The sequence below is a fragment of the Peromyscus leucopus genome, chromosome 16_21 (genome assembly GCF_004664715.2).
Source record: "Peromyscus leucopus breed LL Stock chromosome 16_21, UCI_PerLeu_2.1, whole genome shotgun sequence".
Lineage (NCBI taxonomy): Eukaryota > Metazoa > Chordata > Mammalia > Rodentia > Cricetidae > Peromyscus > Peromyscus leucopus.
In genome coordinates, this window is record NC_051084.1 from 35,438,307 (window position 1) to 35,452,362 (window position 14,056).

General features: G+C 55.6%; 1 protein-coding gene across 2 annotated transcripts in view; it reads right to left on the reverse strand.

Annotated features, from left to right (window-relative positions):
* Positions 1-827: 827 nt before the first annotated feature.
* Positions 828-14,056, reverse strand: part of Unc5b (unc-5 netrin receptor B) — a 68,970-nt gene continuing 55,741 nt past the window's right edge. For both annotated transcript variants that reach the window (XM_028886162.2, XM_028886161.2), the window contains 9 exons: positions 12,984-13,178; positions 12,323-12,712; positions 11,664-11,751; positions 9,836-10,004; positions 9,508-9,741; positions 7,272-7,421; positions 6,425-6,589; positions 5,482-5,663; positions 828-3,569 (listed from right to left, as the gene is read on the reverse strand). In XM_028886162.2, coding sequence (XP_028741995.1) covers positions 3,404-3,569; positions 5,482-5,663; positions 6,425-6,589; positions 7,272-7,421; positions 9,508-9,741; positions 9,836-10,004; positions 11,664-11,751; positions 12,323-12,712; positions 12,984-13,178 — 1,739 coding nt within the window. In that variant the 3' untranslated portion in view covers positions 828-3,403. The remainder of the gene's footprint in view (positions 3,570-5,481; positions 5,664-6,424; positions 6,590-7,271; positions 7,422-9,507; positions 9,742-9,835; positions 10,005-11,663; positions 11,752-12,322; positions 12,713-12,983; positions 13,179-14,056) is intronic.

Genomic DNA, 14,056 nt, shown 5'->3' on the forward strand with positions numbered 1-14,056 from the left:
AAGCCACCACTAGGTGGCGCCACCCTTAAATGTGTGGTGGGCAGTGTGCGCCTCCATAACGGAGCCAAGGGCTCTCTACACTCAAGGAACTGGAACAACACAGGCTGGGAACTGCCAACCAGACCAAGTCACAGGGTGAGGACAGGGTGATGGGGACCAGTTTAAATGGAGGTAACCAACAGTCGTGAAAATTAAAGAGTGCACCCCTCCGCCTGCAGGATCCATCCCATCTGCAGGAAAACTGACACAGGTCCGTGGTGATCACATTAGGAGGGCCCCCTGCTGGGAGAACTCAATGCTGTCTGCCATTGGCAAGGAAATATGCTGCCACCCTCCTCCTTGGACGGGTATTTGTCCATGTTCAATGCTCAGCTGTGCCTGGTACCCAACCACTCAACCCTGTGTTCATGTCACTCATGTTCATGTTCTCCTCCTGCCTGGACAGCATCCTCACAACACAGGCTGACGGCACTGGAAGGACCCCCAGCCTCAGTTAGGGCATATCCTTCTGAATGGAGAGGCAGATGGGTGCTGGTCTTAGTCCATCATCCCCCCCCCCGCGCCCCCCCTCCCACCTATGTTCTGTGCTTTAAGCCCTAGCTGGTGAGCAGGGCGAGGTCCAGGCCATTCATGGGGACCTAACTTGCTGTGCACCTGTTGAAAAGCCCATCCCCCCCCCCCCCCGCCTGTTTTCCCTTCTGTAAGGGGAAGGGGTTGAGCTGGATCAAGGATTGGAGCTCTCACTTGCTGTGGATTGATGGGAAGAACAAGACCATCACACTCAACTGCCATTAAAAGACACCAAGAAGACATGACAGGCCGGGACCTGGATTTTTTTCTTTTTTTTATTAGACTAGGAAATATAATTTATCTCATAAAAATTAATCTCGTTACAAGAGGAATGCTGAAGGCTATTTACAGGTTGTTTACAGAACGAATGGGTGGGACTGAGAGCGTCCCCAGCATATACTCCAGGGACACGGAGCCATGTTCACATCCCTGCATCCAAGCTCCCAGCCACCTGCCCTCCGAGGGTGAGTGGAAGGGGCTGATTCAGATGCCTGGGAGCTTCAAGATGGGGACCAGAGGGCCCTGGAAGATGCAGGGATGAGGAGGGTCCCCATCCCTCAGGAGGAGTCCGGCCAGAGCTCAGAATCATGGGCCCCATAAGAGAGGGCAGGAGAGGCACATAGGATATACACTGACTGACCCTGTGACAGCAAACAAGCAGGGCCACCTCCAGGGGCACAAGCCTGGGCACAGAGGCCACGTCCACATATGGGAACAGGTGTGTGCGTTCTGGGGGAGGGGGTGGCCTGATGTGCCCAAGTTGAAAAGCACAGGCATGCACACACGCGCGCGCGCGCGCGCACGCACGCACACACACACACACACACACACACACACACACCCCGCACACACTTGCAAACACACACACATACCCCAGATGACACACGAATACCCTGCAGGACCCGGCAACGCCAAGCTGGCCAGGAATGGGTAGAGGAGGCTCCAGGTCACTGGAGGCAGGAAGTGGAAAAACCCAAGCCAACAGCCCCGGCTCGGGCCAGAGTTGGCAGGTATTGCCTGGGTTGCTGCTACCAAACGGTCCGCTCGGAGCCCCACCCCAGGCTCCAGCTAACTGTAACCGACTCGCCAAGTGCCCCGGCAGGCAGGTTTCTGAGGATGGGCAAAGGAGGGCATACAGACCACGATCAACTTCTCACGACTTGAGTCCCTTCTGAAGTCCAGAAGAGTGTGAGACCTCAGCGGGCCTCACATATAAAAAGGACACTGAAGCCCAGAGAAGGCAGCTATGTGCCCGAAGTCACACAGCACAGCATGGACTTGGTTCCTGGTCTTCTGACTCCCGGGGTGCAAATGGACAGAGGTCCCTTCTGTGCATGGACTAACAGTGACCAGCAAGGTCATGTCCACAGGGATGGGCATCTTTGGCAGGAAGAGCTGAGGGGCCACTGTCTGAGGCAGTGTGTACCTAGGTGCCAGGAGCACCTTGGTCTCAGTCTTAGAGCCCCACCTCAGGACCTGCGGCAGGGAAGCCAGGACACAGACGCTTGCTGGGTCTGTGACCAGGAAACCTGCTCCCCCTGAAGAAGCTCCAACTTGCAAATCCCAGGCTGTGGCCAAGAGTGAAGGCGTCCACTTAGCAAAGGCCACCTTCACATCTCCTGACCCCAGCAGGGGAGCGAGCGGGCGAACGGAGGACGGGAGGTGCAGGGGTGTGGACTGGCCAGTGCCCACCTAGACACAAAGCCATCCAGCCTGAGAACCTGGAGGACCCCTCCCCGACTCTCTGCAGGAGCCTCACCTCTGGGCCACATTACTAGACCAGGAACCTCCAGGGTAAGAAAGACCCGAACAGTCTCCCCAGGTCACAGCCGGCCTGGGCATCCATCCAGATTCTCAGAAACCCAGGAGGCCACAGAAGGGCATCTGCCTGGGGGGGGGGGGGTCTGAGGACCACCAGGCCCCAGCTTCCACGTGAGATTTAGAGCCCAGGGCCATGGCTCAAACTTCATACCAGCTCCCTGCAAAGCTGGGGAACCGGAGGCCTTGTCGGAATCCAGTCCACAATGGATTCAGGAGGAGCAAAGCATTTCCCTGTGGGGTCTTTTCCGGACCACATTCATGCGCGCACGTACACATATGTGCACACATGTGCCCATGAATTCGCTCGCCTGTGGTCCAGGCCACAAGCATACCCGCTCTTAACCACGCTGGAGAATAAAAGTCCCCCTGCCCCACGCCACCCCCCTTTTTTCTTTTCTTACTTTTTTGTTTTTTGTTTGTTTTTTTTTTTCTTAAAAAGGACCTATCCAAGTATCTGGATAATAAATCACTTGCGTTTCCTAAGAAACTGGGTTTTTTTTTCCCTTGTGGTTTTTGCTCACTGACTTATGAAGTGTTCTTTCTTTCTTTCTTCCTTCCTTTTTTTTGCTTGTAGATAGGAGACTGCAGTTTGTCTGAACTAAACTCAACCTTTCAAAGAGGACCAGGAATAAGAGAGACATCCCTAGCAAAAGACGATGTGAACACAGAATGGAAAACTGTGAGCCCCCAAAGTCACAGGCCTGAGGGTGGTGGGTTGTTGGCGGAGGGGAAAGTCTCTGGCCTTAGGCTGCCCCAGAGGCCTCAGCCCATCCCAGTGTGAGCCAGGAAACGGTGAGGCAGAGAGGATCCTGGCCTCTCAGCAGTAGAGCATAGAGGTTTTCTAAGGCTGGTGGTGGTCTGAGGGTTGTGGCAGAGAAGGGGGTGAGGGACCATTCCAGCTGTGAGCCAGGGACGGCGGAGGCTGGACACCCCCATGGAGAGGCTGCTAGGCCTCCTTACACTGTCTCATACTGCCTCATACTGGTCCCAGCTGGCCTGTGGTCACAAGCACTCAGCAGTCCCCATCAGTGGCCATGGCTACCAGCATCTCACTCTTGCCCATCTCCTCCAAGGCACTGGCCAGGCTGTTGAGGTCCCCATCATCTTGCTGCTGAGCTTCCCAGAGGTCCAAGATTACGCCTGTAGGACTAGTTTTGGTGGCGAAGTAATTCAGGTACCTGTTGGAAAAAAAGAGAAATGTTGGCCTCCCTGAGGTGATCTGCCTGTGAGTTGGGAAGATCCGGGTGGTGAGAAGACCGTGGGCTTTAGAGTCCCAACAGCCTTGGGTCTGAATCCCAGGTCCTCCGACTGCAGGCTGTACAGCCCCATGCATATCAGTGCATCCTCTAAGACTCATCCCATCTCCAAAATAGGAACAAACGTCAGTTATTTCCTGTTAGAGTCTGGGATGCAGTATTCCTGAAAAGGCTCATGGATGGACGGCCTGATCTACAAGCAGTGTTTTTTTGAGGTGGGGCTTTGAACAAGTGCCTGGGTCCCAAGCCTGTACATTCATCAACAGATAAACCCATGGAGGGACTCAACATCTGATTAAGGGCTGGCAAGACAGTTCCGTGGGTCAACGTGAGGACTCGGGTTCAAGTCCCTGGAACCAACATAAAAGCCATATGCATAGTGCGAATGTCTATAACCCCAGTGTTCCTTGAGCACCCCACCTCAGGGAGCAGAGACAAGGGAGTCCCTGGAAGCTCCTGGGCTAGCCTGGCACACAACACAGGCAGAAGAATCAAGAGACCCCATCTCAAACACGGTGGAAGGTGAGGCCCGACACCCAAGGCTGTCCCCTGACCTCCACACACGCCCCGTGCAGAGTGTGCGGCATACACACACGTTCTGAACACACGCTCGTGACATCTAAATAGATGGTTGGCCAGGGGTGGACCTGTGGAAGGTGGGACATGATGGAAGAAACCGGTCACGCTGGGGTGTGTCCTGCCCTGGCCCTTCCGGTCTACTTCTGAGGTGACTTTGCTCCATCGTAGCCCCGACCCCCACCCCCTCCCGCCACAGTGCTCAGCTCTGACGTACAGCAGCGGCAAAAGCTGAGCAGGAGCCAAAGTCTCTGGAACTGTGGGCCGGGATCCATCTTTACCCCTTTAAACGGCCCAACGAACTCCACAGTGGGGAAGAGTTGACTCCCACAGCCGCTCACACTGCCGATGAGGTCCAAGCTCACCCAAAGCACCCTCATCAAAAGATGCGGGGACCCTGAGAGACCTTCCAAGCGGCCGCTCTACACACTTCTCTGACATTCGCTTTCATTCTGGGCCTGATCCCCCAGGACAAGCTCCACTGAGGGTCGGAGCGGAGTCTCATTCATCTCTCTCAGCCCCTCCCCTTTCGAGGAACCAGCTGTTTTTAAAAATTAATTTTTAACGTGTACGTGTGCGTGGGTCAGAGGACAATCTCCTGTGTCGTCCTGAGCTACACCGCCCACCTCATTTGGAGGCAGGGTTTCTCACTGGCCAGGAGCTCACTATTCAGCCGGACTGGCTGGCTAGCAGATCCCGGGGACCTTCCTGTCTCTTGTCTCCCCAGTGCTGGGAATGTAAGTGTGTGTCAGCCTGCCTGGCATTCTGACGTGGGTTCTGGGGATTGAACTCAGGTCCTCATGCGTATGAGGCGAGCGCTTCACTGTCCGAATCATCTTTTATACCTGCTCAAGGCCAGTGGATAAAGAATTTCCAGTAAGTCATCATTTAACACTTCTACCATGTATCCCTGGCATTCAGAGTACCCTAAAAGAGCCTGGACACCGAGATGTTGGTAGCGGCCATGGCTACCTGGTGTCAGGGCTGGGTCTGTCCCTGGTATGGGCAAGGAAGCGTTTGCCTACGCTATGGAAGAGCAGGGCTTCGAGGATAGTGAGGCGGTCACTCAAAGCCCACCTGGCTCACAGGCCTAGTCTCTGAGAGGGACACTGGGCAGGGGGACAGTGACCTCCGTGCATACAAACCCAGCTGTGGATCTGTCACTGATGACAGCACGAGGGGATCGGAGCTGGGGAGCTGGCCTTGGTCTGCTGGGATACGGGGACAACAGAGGTGACCGGTGGCTTGGGATACTCACCGGTCCATCGAGAGTTTCTGTGCCAGCAGCCGCCAGTCGTTGCCCCGTGAGCTGGGGGCGTCCAGGCTGTTGCAGATCTTCTGGCGGATGGACAGTGGTATCTTGAAGGCATAGGGTCCCAGCTGGGTGGTGACAGTATTACCAGGGGCAGAGCAGAGCGCATCCAGGGAGCCAGCAGGCGTCTGGAAGGGTCGGGAGGAGAGTGTGACACAGCCGGTGATGGACAGGAGCTCATCCCGTCTCCTCCCTGCCTGGATAGGGGCTGAAGGGCTGAGGCTGTAGCTTAACTGGTCGAGTGCTCGCCTAGCCAGCACCCATGATGCCCTGGGCTCTACGCTCACCTCTGTCTCCTCTAGGTCATCTCTAGCAAGGGTGGCTCGGGGCCCCGAATCGAGTGTGATCTTACTTGGGATCAGCCCTGGGCACACGCTGACTCAGCCTTGGGAGGAGGAAGCCCCAGGAGTCATAGCCATGGCCTAGGCCATGAAGAAGACCAGCTCTGATACAGGTAGAAAACAGAGTCTAGAGAGGACAGGCGACCTACCTGGGGGAGAGCTGGCTTGAGTGCTTTCTATTTCATCTTAGGGGGCTTTGTCTAAAGCTCAGTTTGGAGTTAGTGGTTGGGAGCCACAGGCCAGTGATAATGATATACCTTCCCTAAGACCCTAAGACTTTTTTTTTTTTTTTGAGATAGGGTCTCACGTAGCCCAGGCTATCCTTAAACTCACAATGTAGCTGAAGATGACCTTGGATCCTCCTGCCTCCACATCCCAAGGGTTGGGAGTACAGGTGTACACCACTATAACCCCTCTCCCTGTGGGTGTGACACTTGGATCTGGTAATACATGCCATGGGAACGGCGCTCAGTAAGTTAAGGGATGGTCGCTCGCTCGAGGTGACCAGGTCCCTGCTGTGACTTGAGGGGGCTGTCACCGACCCTCACCTCGGCCAGCGTGGTGTGCAGCTGGAAGATCTGGCCTTCCCCTTCCACCTGCCGCACGCAGACCTTACAGGAGAACTCAGTGGAGGCCAGGCTGTGCCTCTCCAGGGTGAAAGTGCAATGCAAGGCTTTCTGGCTGCCGTTCCAGATGTGGTAGAAGGGAATCTCCTGCAGGAGAGGTAGGGTAGGTCAGTGGTCAGGGTTGCAGGAGAGAGGAGGCATTTGCCAGAAGTGGGTGGGGACCAGCCTCAGGGGAGAGCTGGGCCTCTGGGGGCGGTTCAGGACTCTCTGCGGGATGTTTTTAGAGTAGGGGAAGCTGGCTAGCTAAATGGTGGTTCTGGGAGGGAGTTGAGAAATGTGTATGGGAAGGGAAGACCGAAGTGTGTGTGTGTGTGTGTGTGTGTGTGTGTGCGCGCGCGCGCGCGCGTGCATGGGGGTGGTATACATGAGCTGGAGCATGGAGCACCTAGGGCCTCCATGGTGGCATATACTGCAGAATGGAACAGAGGACCATGAGTGCCAAGGTAAGCAGAGTTAGTCTGCAAGGCTTGTATTTGTTTAGACGGGCGTGGCCCCAGCCCAGCAATGTGCAGTCTAAAGGTCCTGAGGATGTGATGGGCATGGGTATTTGGGGGGGGGTGCAAGAGGGGCTGCAGACGTGGCTGTCACTGGCACAGAATTTAAGGTTGGGCCTGAAGATGGCTGGAAACATGGAGGACAATAGACTAGGGAGACAGGACAGGGACGAGAGACCCGGGAAACAATGCTTGCTTCACTACAAGGGATGGAGCAGTGGTTCCTCCCCGCCCCTCCTCACCCCTCCCTGCCCCTCCCCAGGTCCAGTGCTCACCTGGTACTTGGCCAGTAGCTTGCTTCTCCAGTGGGCATGGGGGATGTCGTGGAGGGAGAGGCGCAGGTTGTGGTAACTGTCCTTAAAGAGCAAAGGCTTGGGCTCTTCTACCAAGTAGCCGCCCAGAGTCCGCTCCAGCTCCAGCACTTCCTGTTGACGGGGCAGTGGGAGGGGCTTATTACCCTTGGCCCAGGGGTCTTTTATACTGCAAGATGCTAGTCTGGGGCCAGACCCATGTGATCCAATTAAGAAGGGGCTTCAGACGAATGGATGGGCAGATACATGAGTGGATGAATGGAAAATGGGTGGGTAGATGAATGATGGATGGATAGGTAGATAGATAGATAGATAGATAGATAGATAGATAGATAGATAGATAGACAGACAGACAGAAAGACAGACAGGCTTACAGGCTATGGGGGATAAACAGATAATCGGTAAACTGGATAGATGATATATGGGTGGACAGACAGAAGGATAGACAGATACATATAGAGAACACATGTGTGCGTAACAGGAGCTTGGAAGGAGAATTAGATAAATGTATAGATGTATATAGGTAGGGTACTGAGTATATGAATGGGTGAACACAAAGATGATGAATGGATGGACAGATGATTGAATGGATCACTGGATAGATGTGTGGGTTAGGTGGGTAAACAGATAAGCAGATATACAAAGGAGTAGGTATATGAATAGAACATTTGGAAGGGAAAGATACCTGAGTGAAGAGATGGGTAGTAGCTGGATGGCCACGTAGGCTGTTGACATGTACAGTAAGAGTGTATGGTAAGGGCAAAAAGGCCGTGGGAAGGAAGGGTGAACAGATGAGGCTTGACCAAGTAAAGAACGCAATCAGGCCAGAACGCGGCTGCTTCCCTGTCGATCCTCACACCACCCTCTGGCCAGGACCCACACTAACCAGCACCGATGCCACCAGATCCAGCTGCCGGAGACTGACAGCAGGACCCCACCCCTTTGGGAGGCCTCTTGGAATGTCAGGGTAGTCCAGTTCCCACAGGGGATATCCCCGCCCCCCCCAAGGCCTTTTTGTCTGTGTTGCATCAGTCTCCAGCACGGAGCTTGAGAAAGCCACATGAGCCTCAGAGACATGACTCGGAGAAACCCCAAGTCAGAGTCGGGAGGAGGCATCCGTCCATCCGGTCTGTCCGGAAACAGATGAGCCTTCTCAGAGGGCTGCTGGAAGGATGGAGAAGAGAGCCAACTCTATACCCTCCAGTATCATGCTAGAATGAGACTGAGGACCTGGGAAAGGGACAGTGACTTTGAGACAGGTGTGACAGGCGGTACCTACACTGGGCTCCACATCTGCCAATATTATTATCCCCTTCCATCTCTGCCTCACATCTCCTCATCTGGCCCTTGCTTCTCCCTCACTTCCGGTCTCCATGGGCTTTTCTTTGTGTCTGTTAGAAGTCTGGGCTAGGCTCGCTCATCCCATCGGTCCCTGGGCTGTCCATCCTACTGACCAACCACAAGGTCCAGCCTCATCTCCTGGCCACTGCCTGCTGTCTGGGACTTAGCTCCAGCTTCCCAACTGGTCTTTGTTTCTTATTTACCAACACACACACACACACACACACACACACGCACGCACGCACGCACGCACGCACGCACGCACGCACGCACCACACACATGTACGCACGCACGCACCACACGCACACACACACACACACCATTGCTGCAGACCGTTCTACAGAGCACCTGGGAGCAGGGATCTGCTACAGCTGGGCCCCTTGCCCCTGGACAGCACCCCAGGTACTGAGCACGACCTGAGCTTACTAACAAGCGGCTCGTTTCTCCAGCCCTCTCTCTCACTTACACGGTCACACGTACACACTCCCTCCACACTGTCCACACATGCTGAGCTGCACACCTGTCTTGGCAGAAAGTCTCTCTGCTGGTTGGAAATACCCTTCCTCTTCTCTACCCAAACTGACCCAGAGTTGGTCTGAGGTCCACTTTCTCAAACTCCTCAAAAGGAGATTTCCCTGCTTGTCCCCCACCTCCAGCCCCGGGTCAGGAGCTGTGGCCGCCACCCCTGTCTGAGAGTCGGGTGCTGTTCTGATGATGTCTGATGACAGGAAGGGTGACTGCTGGCTGATGGAGGCTGGTGCCGGAAAGATGCCTGGCAGGGACCATGCACCCTGGGAGGGGAGCCACTGATGATGGGGTTGTGCCGATGCCCCGGCCAGTGCCCCGACATGCTCCTACCTTCAATGCCACAGGCGTGTCCTCCAGACAGTAGACCCGGAGGCTATACTCCAGGGAGGTGCAGAGGGCTGGGGCAAAGATGGCCAGCTGGAGCCGCTTGACTGCAGAGCGAGAGTAGGACTCGCCCGTGAACACGTAGGTGCCCAGCTGGTCCAACAGGATGTGGCAGGACTTAGCCTCCAGCTGGCAGTAGCAGGGGGTGTTGAGGGTCTCCTCATCCAGGGTCACCACCTCCTACAGGGGGAGGAGAGGATGTCGTCCTCTGGGCTGGGATCAGTCAGGAGAGGAGCCGTTCTGAGGGGTCAGCCACTCCACCCGGGCGCCTCACCTCCCAGTGGCCCTGATGGGTCTGGGTCTTGAGCTGGAAGATCCAGTCTCCGGCGATGACTTCAGCACAGTGGGGCACAGTGAGGATGACAGGGCGGCACAGGAGGAGGCCCGTGGGGCCACAGGTCACCGAGGGGCTCAATACTGTCTGGGACCCTTCCGAAAGCGGGCTAGGGGGAGGGCAGAGGGAGGCAGTGAACGAAGGCCGGAAGGACCCACGCAGCAGGGGCACACTTCACTCCTGCAGGGCCCCCACCTCCACCCAGGGCCTGTGCCAAGGCAAGTCTCTGCTGCTGGGGGGGGGGGGGCGGGGGAGACTGGGGCTGCCAGACATCACAGCGGTGGGAAGTAGGGATGTGGTCTACACCGGGAATTATGTTCTAGGTTTTGCTGTTAAGTCCAAACAGTCTCATCCAAAGCTTTGCCCAGCCTCAAAGGTCTGGGGTTTTACATAACATTCTGGTCTTCCTTTACTTTCTTTAAAACAAATCAACCAAAACACAAAAACAAACAAGCAAAACAAAACAAAACACAGTCTGGAGAGATGGCTCAGTGATTAAGAGCACTAACTGCTCTTCCAGAGGTCCTGAGTTCAAGTCCTAGCAACAACCACCCGTAATGAGATCTGGTGCCCTCTTCTGGCTTGCAAAGACACATGCAGACAGAAAACTACATAATAAATCTTAAAAAAAAAAAAAAAAGGGGGGGGGGGGGGGGGGAGAGAGAATGAAAGATTCAGAAACCAGAATGAGCTGGGCATGGCACATATCTTTAATCCCAGCACTCAGGAGGCAGGAGTAGATGGATCTCTAAGTTTGAGGCCAGCCTGGGGAGTTTATAGGGAGATGCTGTCGGGGGGGGGGGGGGGGACCCATTTGAAACCATAAACAAAACCATAGTTTTGTTTCATCTCAGCACTCGGGGAGGCCGAGGCTGATCTGAGTTCAAGTCCAGCCTGTCTACATAGTGAGTTCCAAGACAGCCAGGGCAACAGGGTTGCATGCCGTTTATACTACCCTCGGGAGAGCTGGTTCTAATCACCAGTGTGTCAGAAAGGGCGTGTGCCCGTGTTCTTGGAGGCAAGACGGTATTAGCATGAGGGAAAACATCCTTGCAGGGTCCTTAAGCAGAACACTTCTTCATGTCTCTCCAGGTTGTTTCATTAACTGCCTGTGACTACCATTCAGATGGAATGATCTCTCATGAACAACGCACATGGCGTGTGCACGTGTGAATCCCTTGTTCATATTCTAAGGCCCGTGTTCGAGCTGAGACATTCCATTTTTCTTACTAGCTGTGAGTTAATCTTCTCTGTGGACTTGACTGGATTTGGGGTCATGGAAGAGATGCAACCCCTGACATGCCTGTCTGTGAGGGTGCCACAGAGAGGGTTAAGTAAGAGGAGACACCTACTCTGAAGGTGGGCAGCATATCCTGTGGGCTAGGGACCCAGACTGAATGAAAAGGAAAGGAGAACCCTGGGACACTGGTGCTCAGCCCTCTCCAGTTCCGACCACGGATGCACCACGCTCCCGTGACCACAGTCAGAGGGGCTGTCACTACGGTGAGCCCAAATCAATGCCACCCCCTTAAGTTCTTATCAGGCATTCGCCACAGCCACGGGACGGTAAGCAGTGCACTCACTGATAAGTCCCCTTTATACAGGAAGGATTTACTGCTGCCCGGGTTTTCCCCATTTAGAACACGCTTTCTCCGGGGGACCCCGGGCACTGGGGACCAAGCTCCAAGGGGCATATGGAAATATCTGTGCCCGGTGTGGGCAGAGGAGAAGGGGGCGCTGCCTGGCCAGGGTCGGAGCGTCTACTCACAGGGTGCTTTCGGCTTTGTTGATAAGCAGATACATCTCATAGAACTTGCCCGGGGGGATGGCTCCATTTGGTACCAACAGGCTGACCCCTAGGGAGGAAGGGAAAGGTCGTCAGGAAGGAGGCTGGAGGAAGTAAAGGCGATGGGAAGAATGGGGTGGGACCTGGCTGCAGCTTAGGGAAGTTCCGGAAAGACTCTAGATTGGGGAAAGGGGGGGGGGGGGGGCACCAGATATAGGGAGTAGCCAGGCCACTCGGCCATAGTTGGTATGCCCAGGAATACAGGAGTCTCTAACATTGCTGGGGTGGGAGAGGTGGGGGCGGGGGGGGGGGGGGTCAGAAGGCCCTGTGCTTGTTCCATGCTGGCTCAGGACAGCACTCTGAAAAGCGGCCAGTTAACACTTGCACAAGTTGAAACGAGTACCCCTGGCCTGCTGTCTCTCAAAACTGGGCTCTCTCTGTGGGACTTTTAAGTATAAGAGCCATTCTCCCAACCTGACAGGGGCGGCGAGGTCCCCTCCAAGGGGTTGACCCAAGATGTCCCCTGACCTCCAGAGGCCCAAGCAGGCCTGATCTCAGGTCTTTGACCAGACTTCTCTAAGTATAATCTGCCCCGAGCTTCACTTTTCCCATCTGAGCGATGAACAGGACCACGGGCCTACCTGTGCCGGGGATGCTCAGCCTCCCACCCAGGCAACCAAAGGTGCCGCTGAGGCTGCTGCTGGGGTCTCGAGGCAGGCCCAGGAGCTGCTGGGAACCAAGGCTGGCACTGCGCAGGTGTAGCAAGTGGGTGTCCCGGGGGAAATCGCCTGGGTACGTGCCGGGCGGGAGGACACCCAGCAGGTCGGCTCCATCAGCCAGGCCAGATCCAGAGCCGGTGGTGCTGGAGTTATAGACCTTGATCTTGAGGCTGGGTAGGGGATCCAGCAGGGGCGAATTCGTCATCGGGATCTTGTCGGCGGAGTCCTGCAGGGCGTACACGGGCCCACGGTAGATGCCGGCGCTGGCTGTCAGGTCTGGAGGGGCGGCCGGGTGCAGGAGCTGGGGGTTGTCTGCAGGGGTGAATGTGATAGTTAAGACTCACCTTCCCTACCCATCACCACACTGGCCCTGCCTACTCTGCTCCCTCCGGTCTGGCCCTCTGCCCTCTCCACAGGTCTAACCACAGACGGCTCAATTGCCACCTGCCACCGGGAGCTTGAGACAAATGGAGAAACAAACCAAGAGGCTGTCGGGACCCCACAGTTCTCGAGACAGCTCCACTGCTCTGCGGTGTCCACCCCCCAACCGTGCCTGCCACCCCAGGCTCCTCCAGGTCCTTACTAGGCCTCGCGGTCTTGAAGTTGACAGGGTGGAAGCCGCCAGTGAGGGCAGCTGAGGAGTCAGTGATGTCCGTGTCAAAGTCCCGGCAGTTTCTTCGGTACACGACCACGCCCACGGCCATGAGGATGGCCACAACCACGAAGACGGCCACCACGAGGCCTGCATACAGCGCCACATCTCCCGAGGGTTCCAGGACTGTAGGAGCAGTAGGGTTCAGTGAGGGGCGGGCCCCTGAGGGTCCCAAGGAAAATCTAGGTTCCAGGCTTCACCTGCCCCCAGGTGAAGTTTCACACCCCCAGGAGTCCATCTCTTCTTCCCATACACTGTCACAAAATCCCTGCCCTATTGCCCATCCTCTTTTTTTTTTTTTTTTCCCAGAGCTGAGGACCGAACCCAGGGCCTTGCGCTTGCTAGGCAAGCGCTCTACCACTGAGCTAAATCCCCAACCCCAGCCCATCCTCTTAGGATAGTGTTGAAGGTAACAGAACCAATTTTAGGTCCGATTCACAAGCTGAGGAGCCCGGGGTGTGAGGCTCGGAAACACGCGGGCACACAATTCCACCTAAAGGACAAAGCTTCGCTCCGGGCCTACGACTTCCCTATGACCGAAGGCCCTGGCTCCCCGAAACCTCCTTAAGCAGTCTCCTCGGCCATGCCAAGGATGGGAGGTGGAGAGGGCGGGAGAGGTGGCGTGAGAGGCAAAGCAATGGATGGAGAGGCGATGGGCAGATGGATGAAAAGAGGTGAACTGGGGGAGGCCACCCACGGCGACACCTCCTTCCTCCAGCAGGGGGCTGTGGTTGCAAATAACTACTTATTGCCAGGCAGGAATCTGGGAAGGTCAGAGGCAGGGTCCACAGACCGTTCTAGGAGGACAGGAATATCCCGTCCACACACCGTCCCTTGTGCACTCAAGCAGGCATAGGCAGCGACTGAGAACTGAAATGTGACCGGCGCAACTGAGGAGCTGTGTGTTTTAATGAATTTCCTTCTAATTAAGTGAAATATGAATTTTAAAAGCCACCTGGGGTGAGCGACCTTCACGTCAGCCGGCTCAGGCACAGCCAAGATGG